General features: G+C 42.1%; 1 protein-coding gene across 4 annotated transcripts in view; it reads right to left on the bottom strand.

Moving 5' to 3' along the window:
- The window catches only part of dock8 (dedicator of cytokinesis 8), a 256091-nt gene extending 239506 nt beyond the window's left edge, over positions 1–16585 (bottom strand). For 2 of the 4 annotated variants that reach the window (XM_072281729.1, XM_072281730.1), the window contains exon 1: positions 16471–16585. In XM_072281729.1, the coding sequence (XP_072137830.1) occupies positions 16471–16520 (50 nt within the window). In that variant the 5' untranslated portion in view covers positions 16521–16585. The remainder of the gene's footprint in view (positions 1–16470) is intronic. The other 2 variants (XM_072281731.1, XM_072281732.1) reach the window with 1 other exon arrangement.
- Between the last annotated feature and the right edge of the window lie 4054 nt (positions 16586–20639).

Here is a 20639-nt window from a genome sequence, read left to right as displayed (position 1 = left end):
CTTGACCTTGGCTTCTAAAGTGCCCGTAATTGCCAGAATAACATGGCAAAATAACTGTTCTGCAAAGGCAGCAAGTTGCCAAATGTGACAAAAACAAATTAAACTAATACTTTATCTTGCCTCTTGAACTTTGTGAGGCACCACATCTTCCTCCTTACATTTGAGGCTGAATCAGAATTTGTCACTGTTCTGTTACCGCAAAAGATCATTGCACATCCCTGTTATATTCTTAACAATAATGTTTGATAGTGAAGTGAAAAAATTCTCTTCCATTGCTAAATTTCCTTGCCTTTAACATAAAAGGTCCTCTTGTTAGTCATGTTAAATTGCCTTTTTTTTTGTGTTTGATCATTAGTAGCAATACCAGCAATAACTTTGATATCTGATTGCTCCCGAACAGAGTAGCTCATTAAACCATTTAAGTGTTAATCATGCCTCTGGAGTCACATATCAGCCAGATCAGGTGAGAAAGGCAAATTTCCTCCCCAGAACTCATTGCTGAATCAAATGGGTTTTCATAACAATAGTTTTTGGGGGACTTTTTATTATGGAGACTAATACCAGATTTAAAAAATGATTTTAAATCCAATAGATGGATTTGAACTTAGGACTCTGAACAGTTAATGGTCTCAAGGGTAGAAATCCCATATCAGTCACTGCAACATATGAAGGGTAATTCTATGAAGATCTGCTATAAACTTTATCTTACTAGGCTTTCATTTAGAATTTTGATGCAGGCACCATACTACTTCCAGACCATAAGATGCAGGAGCAGAATTAGGCTACTTGGGCCATTGAGTCTGCTCCACCATTTCATCATGGCAGATCCAATTTTCCTCTCGGCCCCAATCTCCTGCCTTCTCCCTGTATGCCTTCATGCACTGACCAATCAGGAATATATCAACCTTTGCCTTAAACATACATTAAAAACTTGGCCTCCACAGCTGCCTGTGGCAATGAATACCACTGATTCACCAATCTCTGGCTAAAGAAATTCGACCTCGTCACCACTCTAAAAGGACGTCCCTCTATTCTGAGGCTGTGTCTTCTAGTCTTAGACTCTCCCACTACAGGAAGCATCCTCTCCACATCCACTCTGTCAAGGCCTTTCAGCATGCAATAGGTTTCAATGAGGTCACTCCTCATTCTTCTGAATCCTAGTGAATACAGGCCCAGAGCCATCAAACGCTCTTCATATGACAAACCATTCAATCCTGGGATCATTTTTGTGAACCTCCTTTGAACCCTCTCCAGTTTCAGCACATCCTTTTTAAAGTAAGGGACCCAAAACTGCTCACAATACTCCAAGTAAGGCCTCACCAGTGCTTAATGAAGTCCCGACATTAATCCTCTATATTAACTACTTTGATCATAGGCTGGACAAGAAAGCTATATTGTTAAATGAATTCTAAATCAAATTATGGATTCATATATGTATCCCTGTTTGCCGTTGGTTCAGGAGGTCAAGCCATGCAGATGTAGTATGCAAAAGTAAGCTCCATGGAGCTAAATAGAAGACTGCTCCATTTTGTGTGTGTTAAGGGTGAAGAGTTTTGGGAAAGGAAGAGAACTTGCTCACTTTGACACTCATTGCAAACATCAAAAGTTCTTGGGTCATAAATCCTGTCAACGATGCACTAACCTGTCCAACCTGGAACAATATTCGGTTTCACAAATACACAGCCACATACAACTCACACACTCACCCCTACTGCTTGACATCCAGAGGCCAAAGAAAGTTAATTTTTTTGGAAAACAGAACATAAGTAAACGTTAAACCACAGAAACTTCCTTTCCTCTTCAGCAAGGCTTTCTGTGGTATTTCTTATTAAAGGGAGATTGATGTAAAAAATTATGATGCAATGAAGCAATGATTTATTTAAAGGAATTTTACTTTGTTGCAAGTCTCTATTTGATGGGGTGCAAGGTACACATGGAATAGGGAACCCATTGCTTTAGTAAAATGTATGCAAAAGATGATTTAAAATTGCAAAACAAAAAAGGAATGAATATTGTAACAGTGCAAAACCTGTGGAGTCCCGGCTACTAGAGAGGTGTTAATATGATTCTTATAATCTGGGTGCAAAAACAAACACAGATGACTCAAAGCCAAAATTTTATTTCACTTCCATTTGAAATGTAATGCTATTGGCTACCAGGCATAAGCTGATGACCCAATATCAGGTTAGAAAACAACACATAGATTTAACTGGGAAAGATCCAGCCAAGTCAACCATTGAGTACTTAAGGACAATAATGACCAATATAAAAATTCTTTAAAATATGTCCCAAGGGTCGTTGATGTGGAAGGCTCATAGTTAAATACTTCATTGCTCTGCTGTGATGTCAAAGAGCAGTCATGTCCAGTGGATGACACCTATCCTGTTGGAATCCCTCAAGTCACTTTTTTGACCCATTTGTTGACATACTGTCCCTTAGAAACATCATCCACAGATATGGCATCAAATTCCACTGTCAAGAAGATTGGCTGGATTTTGTGATCGTTCAAGTTTGTCATTCAACCATGAATACAGCCAATTGAAGTGTTACTCTGAGACCAAGGTGCAAGGCACAGTTCTAATAGTTATGCACAGCACAAGGCACATATAAGATAGCAGTAAAATACAGTCACACAAAAAAATAGTCCAAATCCCCGACTCCATGACTGTTGCAGCAGTCTGTAAACACAATACAGCCTGTATTCTACCAAGTGAACACCGGGAGCAGCACCCAATCCAGCATGGATGCTGCCCTACACCGCCTCCTGCACTCCGGTGGAGTGCCCGACTCTGATGCCTCGTCCTAGGTGACTGCAAACAGGCAGCACTCTGCACCCTTGCGTCATTGTACTTGCCAGACACTTGGTCTTGGAAGTAGCAGTTTTCCCCAGTAGAAGTATGATCATAAAAGGAGACAACTTCCATCTGCCCCATTTCCACTTCAATCACAACCCGTCAGCCCGTCCTTTTGTGACTGAACCAGATTGCTTAAACATCAGCATCCTTCCAGCTCTTCCTTTGGCATCCAAATCCACATTCTCACCATCAGCATTCACCTTGTTCAATCTATGTAAAGCAGACCCAGAAACAACATGGGCTGTCTTCAGAGACGCCCTGTACGGTGCTGCAAGTGCCATTCTCGGGCACGCCAAGAGGAAGATCAGGATTGGTTCGATGAGACCCTTCTCAAGCAGAAGCAGGAAGCCTTTGCAAGCTGGCTCAGTGACAAACAGTCAAACTCCAAACATGACTGCTTGAAGCACCTCTGCAGTAAGGTCCAGGCTGATCTGTGGAATATGAAAGATCAGTGGTGGGAAGCCAAAGTGGCAGAGCTTTAGCACTCCACTGACCTGAACAACACAAAGAAGTTTTTTGATGGTACAGAGGCAGTGTATGGACCTTCCTCCAACAGCATGGCACCAGTCCGCTCCCTGGATGGAGAGCTCCTCACTGACAAAGGCAACATTGTCCAACGCTGGGCAGACCATCCCAAATAGATGACCAGACCATAGAAGACATGCCCCACCGCCCAGTCCTGGAAGCCCTTGATGATCCCCACCCCCATATTGGTAGAAGCTAGGAAGGCTGGTGTCAGGCAAGGCCCTTGGCCTAGATGGGATCCTTCCAGAGGTCTTCAAGGAGGGAGGCAAAACCCTCCTTCAGAGGCTGACAGAGCTCATGCAGCAGTTCTGGGAGAAAACCTGTGTACCACAGGGCTTCAGGGATACAAACATCATCCACCTGTACAAGAACAAGGGGGACAGGGCATCCTGTCACAACCACAGAGGCACATCTCTCCTGAGCATAGCCGGGACGATCATGGCCCGTATCATATTGAACACGATTACCTCTCACCTCCTTGATGACATTGTCCCAGAGAGCCATTGTGGTTTCAGATCTAACAAAGAGACAGTGGACATGATCTTTGCTGTCAGACAGATCCAGGAGAAATGCCAGGAACAGAACCAGTAATCTCTACACCCTCTTTGCGGGCCTGACGAAGGCATTTGATACCGTCAGTCGCAGAGGCCTTTGGCATATTCTTACCAAGTTATGCTGCTCTCCCCCAAGGTTAGTCAGTATTGTCAGGTCATTCCATGACGGCACAGTGACCCTGGCCATCAAAAATGGCTGCAACTCTGGCCCCTTCCCAGTAACTAACAGGGCTGTGTCCTTGTGCCTACCCTGTTCAGCCTGCTGTTTGCCATGATCCTGTTCACTGCTCTCTCACAGACTAATGCGGGAATAACAATTCACTACAGGACTGATGGACGCTTCTTTGATTTGTGACACCTCAAGGCCAAAACCAAAGTGCTGGAAACAATAGTACGAGACTTCCTCCTTGCAGAAGACTGTGCTCTTGCAATGCACAGTGAAAGGGACCTGCAGGAGCTCGCTGAGGCAGCAAGAAAATTCAGCCTAACCATCAGCCTGCAGGAGTCAGAAGTTCTACTTCACCCCCATACCATCCCTGTGGAACCACGAATTGAGATTGAAGGCTCACAGCTCAACAATGTTGACACCTTCACCTGCCTGGGAAGCTGCCCCACCTCCTCCTGCAGTCCAGATCAAGAGATCTCAAACAGACTTGCAAAAGCTGAGACATCCTTTGGTAAGCTATGGACACCTGTCTGGAGAGAACCTGGCATCCGGTTGAAGACCAAGATGGCAGAGTACAGAGCAGTGGTCCTGATTTCCCTGCTACTTGGTTGTGAAACATGGACCCCATACCACAGGCACATCAAGATGCCTGACCAGATCCACCTGCAATGCCTTCACAAGATCATGGGCATCTTGTGGTAGGACAATGTCCCCACCACAGAGTGCAACGAAGGGCCGAGGACTCTGGTACAGAGACACTGATAATGAAGGCTCAATTTCGATGGGTTAGGTGTGTGGTCCGGATGGAAGACAACCACCTTCCAAAAGATGGTATTCTTCTCTGAGCTGGCACATAGCACCAGAAAGCAGGGAGGCCCCACAAAGCGCTGTAAAGATTGCGTGAAATCGTCCTTGAAGGCATGCAATATACCTGTGACTGGTTGGGAGGCCTTGGTCAAAGACCACAATGCCTGGCACCTGGCAGGCTTCAAAGGCACCAACTGATTTGCAGAGCTGTGGCTGAAGGGCCTTGATCAAAAGTGCCAGGACCACAAGGATAGACAACTCGACCCTTCAATGGCCGTAACGCGCCCAACCTGCAGGTGCATCTGTGCTTCCTAGTTTCAGCTTCGCTCTCATCAGAGGCGTCACTGATGTCATCATCATTTATGATGATGGTGGTGGTGGAGGAGGTGGAGGAGGAGGAGGTGGAGGAAGAAGAAGAAGAAGAAAGCAGCAGCTTCTGCTTCCAACCACCTGCTACTGAATCTCTCACCCATGACTTGGTTATCTGTACATCTGACTATGTTACTGAAAGTCAAAAGCCTGCAGATAGTGGAGATTGGAAATTAAAACAGAAAATACTGTAAGTACATTGTATTCAGGCAGCACTCGTGGACAGAGAAACATAATTTTTCACTTCAAACACCCTTTAGCACAACAGAAAAAGAGAGAAATTAGGGTGGGATGGATAGGACAAAGGCAAGGTCAGGGTTATTGTATTGAGAAGATGCTGATGAAGCTAACTAGTCGATAGGTTAATCAGTGAGGAGAGAAGGGGAGAGGGAGGGAGAGGGAGGGAGAGGGAGGGAGAGGGAGGGAGAGGGAGGGAGAGGGAGGGAGAGGGAGGGAGAGGGAGGGAGAGGGAGGGAGAGGGAGGGAGAGGGAGGGAGAGGGAGGGAGAGGGAGGGAGAGGGAGGGAGAGGGAGGGAGAATCTGGAGGATGGTTTGGGTACCTGAATGGCAGCATGCGACCACGGCCCCAGACTGCCACAGAAGTTGCAATGCCTAATATTTTTCCTCTTTCCTTCCCATCCAATTCGTTGCTTCCCATCTGCTATTCCACACTGCCCTGCTCATTAAATATTACCATTCCCATCCTCATCAGTTCAAATTTAAATTTTTTATCCTAACATATAATTTTCTTTATGGCTTTTTAACTCTACACCCAACTCCTTCCAAAATCTCTCCCTTATCCTTCCTTTCTTTGGATCCCACCATTGCTTTGGACAGACTTTCGGTCAATCTGTCAAATGTGCCCTAACCTGGCTAGCTAGTGAATCTTCCTTTAAATTATATTTTACTGAAGCGTCTTGGGACATTTTTGCAAGCAGAATCACAACAAGCAAAAAAGAGCCATTCCAGTTTACCATACCCATAACAGATCTCTAAAAGAGTTAACCAATTGAATTAGGCAGAGATGCCATCTTTAGAGGTCTTAAAGAACTTCAGGCAAGGAACTTTCTTGCAAGTACAAAACCAATAAAACAAGAGCTAAGATGGTGTAAAAGCACAACTGTTGAACTACTGCATTACAGCTGCAACAACCCAGGTCCAGTTCTGACCTTCAATACCGTCCGTGTGGAATGTGTATGCTCTTTCTGTGAGCACATGGATTTCCCCCAGGTTTCCTGATTTCAAAACTATGTGAGTTGGTAGACAGTCAGCCAGTGTGTAGGTATGTGGTTGAAAATAGGGGAAGCTAATGAAAACATGGGGACAATAACTAATGAGATTAATGGAAATGGAATGCGTTTTCATTGGTGCTGACTCAGTGGGCCAAAGGACTGCTTCCTTGTTGTATGAATCTATAGAAACTTAAATATATTGGCCAGTCCACACTTAGAATATTGCTTGCAGTTCTAGTCAACACGATCTAGAAAGGATGTAGTAGGGCTAGACAATGCGTAATTGGAATTCACCAAGATGTTGCCAGGAATGGAGGGCTGTATTTACAAGAAGAGATTGGGTAGGCTGGGATTGACCTCATTGGAACACGGGAGACTGAAGTGTGAGTTTAGAGAGGTTTATAAAATCATGGGTGTTATGCTTTGTAACTTCATGACATTAAATTAATTCAAGGAAGACACAAGAGTCTGGGAATATGGGTCTAGTTCGCTCTTTAAGCATACACACACACACATAAGATTACTGAAATATTAAATACATAATAATGGGGGAAACATATATAGGATGGATAGTCATGGTCTTTTATGAAGGATAGGGAGTCTAAGACTGGAGAACATGGGTTAATTGTGAGAGAGGGAATATTTAAAGGGGAGCTAAGGGGCAAGTATTTCACAGAGAGGGTGGTGGGTATATGGAACAAGCTGCCAGAAGTGACAGATGCAGGTGTTACCACAGCTTTAAAGTAAAACATTTGCGGTATGACTCTATGACTGCAAGGTCATGTGATATATAAATGTCTTCCATGCGATTTTCTTCATTAAACATAAACATCTGTTCAAAGAAATATAAGAGTATGGCAGAAGTGAGGGAAGCAACTTTGTGTTGGTCAGTTGTTTCTTTTTGGCACCATTTCCTTTAATGGCACAGTCACAGGGGATGTGGTAAATCATGCACCACCTCATTGCATTCATCAACCATGTAACTCACTTTAATGAAGCACTAGTTCCTTCAGAATAAATATTGATTCAACCTCACTAAGTCTTGATAACTAGTAAAAAAAACATATCAAGTGAAACCAAGTCCTTTAAACTTGTGTTCCATCGTTCAGTTAAGCCCTGCCTGATATACACCTCAATCTCATTTGTTCTGTATCCCTTATTAGACAGTATACAATCTTTATTAAAAGCTATATAATACAATCAAATGCTTTACTTCAATTTTGTCTAAATATTGCCGAGTAATAATTGAATTGAGATGGCAGGGTCCTGGCCCCGGAGTGTATCGAGGTGGGTGAATCCGATGTTTATTTGAAAAATTAGGCACAGGGCCAGACTAAGAAGGTCAGGGTGACCAAGCTGCAGGCAACGGATGGGCCATTTCAGCTCGCTGCTCCACTTTGCTTTTAACTAAGGGTCCATGGGCAAACTCTCTCTGAGGACCAGTTCAGAACGCTATTTGCTTGCGTTTATTGTTTGCATGATTTGTTTTTTTCTCTCTCTGCTCACTGGGTGTTTGATGGTCTTTTTTTTAAATGGGTTCTTTTGGGTTTCTTTGTTTCATAGCTGCCTGTAAGGAGACGAATCTCTAGGTTGTATAACGTATACATACTTTGATAATAAATGCACTTTGAACTTTTTAAAACATACAGTGCCTATTTACATGAAAAAAGGCAAGAACAGTAACGGCAGGGAGAGCCAGTGTTGGATACCCATGGAAATAAAAGAAGGTATCCAACTAAAAGCTTAAGCATATAAAGTGCCCAAGAATAGTGGGAAACCAGAAGATTGGGAAAACTTCAAAAAGCAACAAAGAACCAGTGAGCAAGCAGTGTGGGAAGGAAAAAACAGATTATGAAAGTAAAATATTACAAAATATAAAATCAGATCGTAAAATCATATAAAGCAGAAAAGGGTGGCTAAAATGAACATAGTTCCCTTTGAACAATAGGAGGAATTCATATTGAGCAACATGGAAGTAATGTGAGCGATCATGATCTTGACCACAATTGTTCTTGGGAAAATGTCTGCTTGACGTCAGTGGTCGCGTAACCAGGGCTTGTGATGTGCACCAGCTGCTCATACGACCATCCACCACCTGCTCCCATGGCTTCACATGACCCTGATCGGTGGGGGGGTGGGGGGGGGGGGTAAGCAGGTGCTATACTTTGCCCAAGGGTGACCTGCAGGCTAGTGAAGGGAAGGAGCACGCCTTACACATCCTTTGGTAGAGATACATCTCCGCCTCACCACCCATGGCACATGATGATAATGATGTTGAATGTGGAAATGACCAAACCCTTGAGCAGCTATCTTGTAAACAACAGGAATTCTGCAGATGCTGGAAATTCAAGCAACACACATCAAAGTTGCTGGTGAACGCAGCAGGCCAAGCAGCATCTGTAGGAAGAGGTGCAGTCGACGTTTCAGGCCGAGACCCTTCATCAGGACTAACTGAAGGAAGAGTGAGTAAGGGATTTGAAAGTTGGATGGGGAGGGGGAGATCCAAAATGATAGGAGAAGACAGGAGGGGGAGGGATAGAGCCAAGAGCTGGATAGGTGATAGGCAAAAGGGGATACGAGAGGATCTTGGGACAGGAGGTCCAGGAAGAAAGACAAGGGGGGGGACCCAGAGGATGGGCAAGAGGTATATTCAGAGGGACAGAGGGAGAAAAAGGAGAGTGAGAGAAAGAATGTGTGCATAAAAATGAGTAACAGATGGGGTACGAGGGGGAGGTGGGGCCTTAGCAGAAGTTAGAGAAGTCGATGTTCATGCCATCAGGTTGGAGGCTACCCAGACGGAATATAAGGTGTTGTTCCTCCAACCTGAGTGTGGCTTCATCTTTACAGTAGAGGAGGCCGTGGATAGACATGTCAGAATGGGAATGGGATGTGGAATTAAAATGTGTGGCCACTGGGAGATCCTGCTTTCTCTGGCGGACAGAGCGTAGATGTTCAGCAAAGCGGTCTCCCAGTCTGCGTCGGGTCTCGCCAATATATAGCACCGGACGCAGTATATCACCCCAGTCGACTCACAGGTGAAGTGTTGCCTCACCTGGAAGGACTGTTTGGGGCCCTGAATGGTGGTAAGGGAGGAAGTGTAAGGGCATGTGTAGCACTTGTTCCGCTTACACGGATAAGTGCCAGGAGGGAGATCAGTGGGGAGGGATGGGGGGGACGAATGGACAAGGGAGTTGCGTCGGGAGCGATCCCTGCGGAATGCAGAGAGAGGCGGGGAGGGAAAGATGTGCTTAGTGGTGGGATCCCGTTGGAGGTGGCGGAAGTTACGGAGAATAATATGTTGGACCCGGAGGCTGGTGGGGTGGTAGGTGAGGACCAGGGGAACCCTATTCCTAGTGGGGTGTCTATCTTGTGTTGGTCTTCACAGTCTAATATGCCAAAGAAAGATGTTATGGATGTGATGAGGGGTGAAGACCTCAATACAGTTTCTGTCACTAAAGAGCTAATTATGAGAAAACTATAGGCAAAAATATGAACAAGTCCCCTAGCCCTGATGGGATGCATCTCAGGTTTCTGAAAGTAATGGCAGAAGTTATAGTAGTCACATTTGTGGTAATTTACCAAAATTCTTTGGACTCTGGGCAGGTTCCAGCACGTTGAAAGAGAGCCAACTGTCAATCCATTGTTTAAAAGAGGAAGTAGATGAAAGACAGGTAACTATAGGCCAGTTAGGTGAACATTTGTCATCTGGAAAATGCTTGAAACTCTCATTAAGGACAAAATAGTGAGATATCTGGATATAAGTGGTTCTGTCAGGGAGACACAGCAAGGATTCATGAAATTAATACCCTGTTTGACAAACTTACAGGATTTCTCTGAGGATATAATTAGCACAGTAGATAGAGGGGAATAGATGGACGTTGTATGCTTGGATTTCAAGAAGGCACTTAATAATGTGTCGCAAAAAATACAAAAATGACATATGGAGTTGTGGTTAATGTATTACCATGGATGGAGGACTGGTTAATCAATAGAAGGTAGAGATTTGTTATGAATGAGTGTTTCTCTGGTTGGCAGTCAGTGATGAGCTGAGTGTCACAGAGGTCTTCGTGCTGGGTCTGCAATTGTTCATGATATACATTCATGATTTGGAAGAAGGGACTGGGTGTGGTGTGTCTAAAGTAGATGATGACATAAAATTCAGTGAAAAAGCAAATTGTGCAGATGCTGCGGAGAGTCTTCAGAGAGCTATAGATAGGTTAAAGGAGTGGGCAGGGGTCTGGCAGGGGAGTACAATGTTGATAAGTGCAAGATCATCTACTTTGGAATAGAATACCGCATAAAGTTCAGGTCTCCATACCTGAGGGACAATATACTGACTTTGGAGATGGTACACAGGAGGTTCCAAATCAGAATCAGAAACTGGTTTAATATCACCGGCATACCTCGTGAAATTTGTTAACTTTGCGGCAACAGTACAATGCAATACATGATAAATATGGAAAAAAATGAAGTATATATATTTATATATACAAGTTAAAATAAGTAGTGCTAAAGCAGAAATAAATTTTTAAAAAAAGAGTGAGGTAGTGTTCATGTGTTCAATATCCATTTAGGAATCCAATGACAGAGAAAGAAGCTGTTCTTGAATCGCTGAGTGTATGCCTTAAAGCTTCTGTACCTCCTTCCTAATGGTGATAATGAGAAGAGGGCATATCCTGGGAGGTGGTGGTCCTTAATGATAGGCACCGCCTCACTGAAGTACCACCTTGTATCTCTTGGATACTAGGGAGGCTAGTGCCCACGATGGAGGTCAATTTTGGAGCTGAGGGGGTTAGCCTATGAGGAGAAATTGAATTGCCTGGGAATATAGTTGTTGGAATTCAGAAGAGTGAGAAGAAATCATATTGAAACATATAAAATTGTGAAAGGGATCGATAAGATAGAGGCTGGAAAGTTGTTTCCACTGGTAGATGAGACTAGAACTAGGGGACATAGCCTCAAGATTCAGAGAAATAGATTTAGGATGAGGAGAAACTGCTTTCCCAGACAGTGGTGAATCTGTGGAATTCTCTGCCCAGGGAACAGTAGAAGCTACCCCATTAAATATATTTAAGACACAGCTTCCATAGCAGGGGAATGAAGAGTGATGAGGAAAAGGCAGGGAGGTGGAGCTGAGTCCATGGCCCGATCAGCCATGACCTTAGAAGAAGCTCTATGGGCTAGATGGCTGATTCCTGATCTGTTTATGTTCTTATGCCTGATTAAATTGACACTTGTTAACTGCGAAATTGCTCCTTCTCATGCATTCCTGAAACATTCAGTCTTTGAAGATACTTGTACTCTATATCTGTAGGCGTCAGTGTTGGAAACCTTCAATCAGAATTTACACGGCTCTACGTTCTGTGCCAGTTGGCAGGGGGAGAAACTGCTCCCAGATCATTTTGAATAGCACGTTATCATGCGTAAAATATTCTTTTAAAAGGAGGCTAGATAAGCATAGGAGGGAGAATGAATTTGAAGATTATGCTGATAGATTTAGATGACACAGGAAAAAGCTTAAATGACCTATAAACACTAGCATGGACTGGTTTGACTGACTGTCCTGTTTCTTTGCTGTAAATTTATTCTCTGAGCTCTTAAACATCTACCCTAACTTATGAGAGAAGGAACCTATATTTTGTATATCATCCTAAAATTCAGTTGAATTTATTGGCAAACTACTCACAATCACAATACTGTCCTTGTAGTCATAGCTTGTTACTGAGGCCCATATGGTTCAAGGAATTTTATTGTTTGTCCCAATTTACTAGCTTGAATTAACTACCTTCTTGTAACAAATAAATTAAAAGTGCATGAAAATTGACTGCAACCTTAACATAATATATAAATGTTCCTCCATGCCTTATCTAAAGCTCAGCTTAGTGCCAGGCAGAATCTGGGACATTCCATCCATAGATTGTAATGAACTTCAGATTATGAAGTACAATAACATCCTGATGAAGGGTCTCAGCCTGAAATATCAACTGTTTATTTGTTTCCAGAGATAATGCCTAACCTGCCAATTTCCTCCAGCATCTTATGTGTGTTGCTTTAGATTTCCAGCACCTGCAGACTTTCTTCTGTTTACAATAACATTTGTTTACATATTTTCACATAGTAAAGCTCCTGAAGGAAAGATATAAACACATGCTATTGTTGTGGAAGATTTATTACAAAATTCTGGCACCAAGCAAGAAGGTAATTTATTCTGCCAGGTGAGCAGACTCTGGGTTAAGCAGGTAGATTTTAAATGGTATATTTGAAGGAGTGGCGGTAAAGCAATAAAGTACCTACCACACCGCAACAGAACAAATTGCATACAGAATCATGCAGCAAAGGCAAAGGGAAGGCAGCTTGTCAATTACTATGTCATTTCTTGGAAAGGGCCATACTATTTAGTATTGCAAATTGGGCTCTTCTCACTCTCTGCAATGTCACCCCCAAGTAAACAGGCAATTACCTTCTTAATGTTCTAATGGAATGTCATTTCGTCAATTTGCCACTGAGTGTGTATCTATTATTATTAATTCTATGCTATAAAAGGTCTGTTGTCCATTTCCTTGGCCAATTATTTAAAATGTATGACCTCCAGTTAGTCACCTACATGCTAAACAAAATTCCCTATTTGCTCTGTCAAAATACTCCTGATTCTCAAAATAATCCATTCACCTTAAGTCTGTCGTCACTGGTATCATCCTGGTAAAATTCCTTTGCTCCCTCTCAGAGTCATGAAATCTTTCTTTTTTTTAGGATGGACTCCAACCTAAGTTTTAACTGCCACGTTAAGACCATTACAAAGTCTGCCTCCTACCATCTTAAAAACATAGCAAGAGTTAAAAGGGCTTATGTCTCAGCAAGATCTAGAAAAACTTGTCCATGCATTTATTTTTAGTAGGCTCGACTACTGTAATGACATTTTCACAGGTCTCTGCAAAAAACTCCCTCAGACAGCTGCAGCTCATTCAGAACACTGCTGCTAGAGTCCTCACTAAGATCAAGAAAGTAGAACACAACACTCCAATTCTCAGGTCACTACACTGGCTTCCTATCCATCAGAGGATTGACATTAAAATGTTACCACTGGTTTATAGAGCACTGAATGGTCTAGGGCCAAAATACATCTCCGATCTCTTGCTGCATTAAGAAACTTCCCAAGCTCTCAGGTCATTTGGGGCAGGTGTTACTATGTTCCACATATCTGGAATAACCTTCCAGATTATCTGAAGTTTGCCCCAACTTTAAGTTCTTTTAAATCGAGGCTTAAAACTTTTCTTTTCGCTGTCTTTTAATTCAAATCTCCTGCACTACAACTTTTATTACTTTCTTTACATGTAATTTTGTTCTCTTTATATCGTCTGAAATGTGATGTTTATTTTTTTAAGATATCTTTTATGTTTGAAAAGTGCTATACAAATAAACTGGCCTTGCCTTTAAAATGTGCATTCACCAGAATTAGACTCATCTGACAGAAAAGGATTCTGGACCCAAACATTAACTTTATCTTTCTTTCCACATATTATGCTTAACCTGCAATACCTCCAATATCTCCTGTGTTTATTTTTATTCCAGCTGAGGCATATTTAGTGATTTGTCCATGCTTATGCATTCAATGACCCTACTTACAAAGCCAAGGTTCCTTTAGCAAAAAAGGAACAAACTGCTGGAGGAACTCAGCAGGTCCAGCTGTACAAGTGGAGATAATGGGACTAGCATCCGTAAGTATTGATTACTGCTTCACCTCCACAGATGCTGTGTGTCACTGTTCCTCCAACAGTTTGCTTTCTGCTCCAGATTCCAGCATCTGTTGTCTCTCTTGTCTCAAAGATTCCTTTAGCTGGTTCAGGAACTTTCCTGGTCATCTAACAATTTAAGAATATCCAAGTACCCCTGTTTTATATACCATAAAAAGTAGTGGTACTTAAATCACAATGCCCCTCGTCTCCCACACACCTAACAACACCAAGTTACATCTGCTGAGTGTCCATTTCCATTTTTGTCTTCTTGAATTTTAATGCAAACCTGTCCCTTATTTACGATGTTGCCAAGTTTTATTTCACACACTAATTTTGCAGTTATATTCTCTCTATTCAAGAGCAGCTAAGTTACATTTGGTAAGCAGCAGAGCGAGTAGAAAACTTGCCTCAAACCAAGCTAGGCTCAGACCCAGTGTACATCTTCAAATGTTCCAGTCAAAACCAAAACTGGTGGGTACAGTTCATTCAGAAAAAGACTGTGGCAAACTAGTAATAGGTTTGTTGTAATTACCTGCAGATAAACATGTAGTTGGCAAACGTATTTCAACATTAGAAGGTATGGGGAGATGCATTTTGGTAGGAACAATAACGTAATCATATGGCCCTCAGAGAACAAGGAGGATCAAATACACAATTATTACAAGACCATAAAATGCTAACAGATATTGGAGTTAAATTCTAACAAATGGATCTGAAAACCAGAAGAATTAATTTGTTCCTTTAGATTATACCACACAGCTCTGGTCTCTACCTTATGAAAAGGGTACAGAGGCACAGTTGATGATGGATTTTCTGAGATCATGCTAGACCTGAAATGTTATACCTGGCAAGTCTCCAGGGTAAGGGATAACCTTACTGAGTTGCACAAAATAAACTTAAAGGTGTGATAGGGTAGATATGAATGTTTCCACTTGATCGTGAGATTACACTAACAAACCAGAAACACAGAACATATTAACAAATAAAACAGGAAGTTCAGGAGAAACTTCTTTTTAATGTTTTTACAAAGAATATAGAAATCACTACTGCAAAGAATAATTTAGGAGACTAAAACAAATGGAGCCCAAGAAAAATGAATATTAAGAGCTTAATTTACAATTGTTATTATTTCATTGTATTTAACAATATGTTCATACTTGAAGATTTACTGAATTTTCTCCATATGTTCACAAGTGATATTAGTGCCTCAGTATCTTACTGGATTTTCAACGCGTTCTGATACTGGAAAAAATGTTGCGATATAAACTATACGAAGTCTAAGGGCTTCATAGCCTTCAATGCTATAATGACCAGTAGTCTTATGTTATTACTGAACCTTGTTCATATTTTGCTAAGAACGACGGATTTTTCCAGGTTCCAACTGTCCGAACAGTATTCATAGTAATAATCCTTTAAATGCACAAGAGGCAAATGACACCATTACTGAGATACAAGTGAGAAAAAAGTGTGGATTTATAATTAAATCCACTAGATACTCAAATTAATTTGTAAGCAAGGACAAGCACCCTCCTACTCACAAAAGGAATTATATAAACATACAAATTTGTTTCTGATGTTGTTACAATAATCTATAAATGAGGAGCGGGAAAGGCCATTTGACTCTTCAAACCTGCTCTACTATTCTCTACGATCATGTATAGTCTGAATGCAACCACCGTTCTGCATCCCGCTGATTAGATTTCAGTTCTAGACACTAGGACTTCTCAAATCCCATTTATCTCCCCATTAAATTGTGACGTTTGTGAATGCATCCCCATTTCGGAAATCTAGCTCCCAACTTTGTAATAATCTCGCTCTTTCCATCTTCACGCCCTGACGTTGAAGGCCGGCCGGCGAGGAATCAACGACCCGTACTTTCTCGCGAAATAACATTTACAGATTCACTGCTTTCAAAGCCATCGGTCGAAACACTTGGCTATAATCTGGCTCACGTTGTTCCCCAAAATCTAACATCAACAGAACGGCCGACTTTTAAAACAGCCCGGTTTTTAAAAAAGGTGTTTCCCTTTAAAGCCGTAGCATATTTCATCGGAGAAATACATAATCGAAGGTAAGCAACACCGTTGCTAATGAATCTGCAGCATGAAATTCCCCGCTGTTCGTACTGTATCATCTTGTCCTCTGTATTTCCCGGGGTATTTTACCCCTATATATAAAACAAACAATGCACTGCCGTAATCTGGAGAATTTACAAAAACTGTATCTCACCTGTTGATCTTCTGAACGAAAGCTCTCCGCTCGGAATTTAAAGTAGCCATTGATGTTGTGTTTATGTCCGGAAATCCAGTAAAAGACTAAACTTGAGGCAGTGATCTAATTATGAAAATACCATGTGGGGGTGGAAACTTCCGCATTTTCACCTTTCTCTCCCAGCCGGGAGCCAATTGTACACGAGGGGACTGGTTTGTGTGCTGGCCAAATCAACTGGTTGGGATTAGATGACATACCATTCACAGAGAATGCATATTGAATATACGCACACACAATTTACATTCCGCTATGTGGAAGACAGACTAGTTTATCAGCCTTCCAGCACTTTCAGGAACTCTTCATCTCTAACATACAGTAACATGGTGACTTTAACAGTGCGCGTGCTTAACTAAAGTCAGCCTAACCTCAGGCACCAAGCCGCAGTACGCAGATGACATTTGCATTTATGCACATTCAGAAACTGCGAACCACGTTCTGCAGTTCAAGGTCAATTTATTAAGGAAAGCACAGGGGAGAACGGGCCTGACGCGTAACCTCCGCAAAATAAGGCTGCACCTGCCGTGCAACACTACGAAAATAAAGGTCCATGTTAAGACCTTGAACCACGACCCATTTCTCGAGAGACAATCCTAAGAGCTGACGTTCATTGTCTCCATCGGGATGTCATCCTCATCAAAGGGTGCAAATCATCCGCAAAATTCGTGGTCCACCGGGCAGGAGTGATCCCTACCCTCGTGTGTGCTTCTGAATCACGGGTTACCTATACCGAAGTATTCGGCAGACCCCGCCTACACGGTCCTCATAAGATCTTCCAAATCCACTAGCCGCTCAAGCAAACCATCTAGCATAGATAATTTTGATATAGAATAAATCATTGTGCTTTCGTTCATTGTTAAATCCTGGGGTTTGGTTCCATCGGCACTAGCAATTATTGCACGAGGATGCATCCTAGACTGACTAAACTATGGTCAAAATCACTGCCCTGACGCCATTTCCAAATTATGCATTACACACTTTCTGGCAGGAATCACTAAATTGTAATAATATGCTGATAAACACCACAAGAAAATTTAACAACTTTCCCAAAAATTCGATTCCCCTCTATACTTACATATAACACAAATGAGCTGGAATTGTTGTTTAATTATCGTAAATTAATTAAAAAGCACCAAGAAAAGACAAAAATTTAAACTATTACTTTGAAATATTTACTGAAAATGGATATTAAGCGTGACTCAGATTAACCCGTTCTCCCTGATTTTATCAAATTGAAACTTCCTATTTTTATGTATTTGTCGTCATGTCTAGTAACCAACAGATGGCGCTAGAACCTTACTAGCAGAACGTTCATTTTCAATCCCTTCATTTTCATTGCTGTGGCTCTGCAGTTCACTGATACAGTACACGCAATTTCTCAGGAAATCTGCATGTGATTTTTGTGATTTGATACTGGAATTTTAAAATGAGTAAATGCCCTCTGTCATTTACATTACACGAAATTTCACATAGTGCAATCCTCTAAACAGAAAAGATCAGAAAACATCAATTTCTACTGTCCCACACAGATATATCCATCTCTTTGCTGTCAGTAGTTAAATCCATGCATCAGGTTTTCACTTAGTCCCAGTTCCGAAACATCTACAAACAATAATCAGTGTACATGTGGTCTGAAAAGTCATTATTTTTAATTCTGTCTTTGCTTGGATAGTTAATAGTGGAACCAAATGAGTATTATCCCAGGCACTGTGTAACAGTGGAGAGGACCAAATGATGCTGTTGTGGCAAACCACATCAAGGGTTGAAATCCGTTCATGGTGGAGAAAATTATTTTGAGTGCCTGCACCAGAAACATCCTTGGACTGTTCCTACTTCTTTTCGTCGTATCATAGTCAATATTATCCAAAACACAATGACAATTTATATATTTATGCTGAATGCACTCCTCTTTACCATAGAACCACTTCATATGGTCATTAACTACATCTCAACTGTCTGAATCTGATCCCACATTGTTTACACCTTTCAGGTCAGTTGAATGCAAGAGAAACTTTGGAGGACATCTGTGGAATCGGTAAGACTGCCCAGTTCCAGCTCCATGATGCCACCTCTACTTCAGTTCCTCTGCTACTGCCCACTTCCAGCTCCACGAAACCATAGAAAAACTACAGCACAGAAACAGGCCTTTTGGCCCCTCTTGGCTGTGCCGAACCATTTTCTGCCTAGTCCCACTGACCAGCACACGGACCATATCCCTCCATACACCTCCCATCCATGTATTTGTCCAATTTATTCTTAAATGTTAAAAAAGAACCCGCATTTACCACCTCGTCTGGCAGCTCATTCCATACTCCCACCACTCTCTGTGTGAAGAAGCCCCCCCCAATGTTCCCTTTAAACTTTTCCCCCCTCACCCTTAACCCATGTCCTCTGGTTTTATTCTCCCCTTGCCTCAGTGGAAAAAGCCTGCTTGCATTCACTCTATCTATACCCATCATAATTTTATATACTTCTATCAAACCTCCCCTCATTCTTCTACGCTCCAGGGAATAAAGTCCTAACCTATTCAACCTTTCTCTGTAACTTAGTTTCTCAAGTCCCGGCAACATCCTTGTAAACCTTCTCTGCACTCTTTCAACCTTATTTATATCCTTCCTGTAATTTGGTGACCAAAACTGAACACAATACTCCAGATTCGGCCTTATACAACCTCATCATAACATTCCAGCTCTTATACTCAATACTTAGATTAATAAAGGCCAATGTACCAAAAGCTCTCTTTACGACCCTATCTACCTGTGGCGCAACTTTTAGGGAATTTTGTATCTGTATTCCCAGATCCCTCTGTTCTACTGCACTCCTCAGTGCCTTACCATTAACCCTGTATGTTCTATCTTGGTTTGTCCTTCCATCATGCAATACCTCACAGTTGTCTGTATTAAACTCCATCTGCCATTTTTCAGCCCATTTTTCCAGCTGGTCCAAGTCCCTCTGCAGGCTCTGAAAACCTTCCTCACTGTCTACTACACCTCCAATCTTTGTATCATCAGCAAATTTGCTGATCTAATTTACCACATTATCATCCAGATCATTGCTATAGATGACAAATAACAATGGACCCAGCACTGATCCCTGTGGCACACCACTAGTCACAGGCCTCCACTCGGAGAAGCAATTCTCTACTACCACTCTTTGGCTTCTTCCATTGAGCCAATGTCTAATCCAATTTACCACCTCTCCATGTATACCTAGCGACTGAATATTCCTAACTAACCTCCCATGCGGGACCTTGTCAAAGGCCTTACTGAAGTCCATGTAGACAATATCCACTGCCTTCCCTTCATCCACTTTCCTGGTAACCTCCTCCAAAAACTCCAATAGATTGGTCAAACATGACCTACTATGCACAAAGCTATGTTGACTCTCCCTAATAAGTCCCTGTCTATCCAAATGCTTGTAGATTCTGTCTCTTAGTACTCCCTCCAATAACTTACCTACTACTGAGGTTAAACTTACCAGCCTATAATTTCCCGGATTACTTTTCGATCCTTTTTTAAACAACGGAACAACATAAGCCACTCTCCAATCCTCCGGCACCTCACCTATAGACAGCGACGTTTTAAATATTTCTGCCAGGGCCCCTGCAATTTCAACACTAGTCTCCTTCAAGGTCCAAGGGAACACCCTGTCAGGTCCCGGGGATTTATCCACTTTAATTTTCCTCAAGACAGCAAGGACCTCCTCCTTTTCAATCTGTACAGTTTCCATGATCTCACTATTTGTTTCCCTTAATTCCATAGACTTCATGCCAGTTTCCTTAGTAAATACAGACGCAAAAAACCTATTTAAGATCTCCCCCATTTCCTTTGGTTCCACACATAGCTGACCACTCTGATCTTCAAGAGGACCAATTTTATCCCTTACAATCCTTTTGTTCTTAATATACCTGTAAAAGCTCTTTGGATTATCCTTCACTTTGACTGCCAAGGCAACCTCATGTCTTTTAGCCCTCCTGATTTCTTTCTTACACTTCTTATACTCCTCAAGCACCTTATTTACTCCCTCTTTCCTATACATGTCATACAACTCCCTCTTCTTCTTTATCAGAGTTGCAATATCCCTTGAGAACCAAGGTTCCTTATTCCTATTCACTTTGCCTTTAATCCTGA

Source organism: Mobula birostris, chromosome 17 (assembly GCF_030028105.1).
Source record: "Mobula birostris isolate sMobBir1 chromosome 17, sMobBir1.hap1, whole genome shotgun sequence".
Taxonomy (NCBI): domain Eukaryota; kingdom Metazoa; phylum Chordata; class Chondrichthyes; order Myliobatiformes; family Myliobatidae; genus Mobula; species Mobula birostris.
Note: the sequence above shows the minus strand (reverse complement) of the source record. Positions and strands in the feature narration are given on the sequence as shown.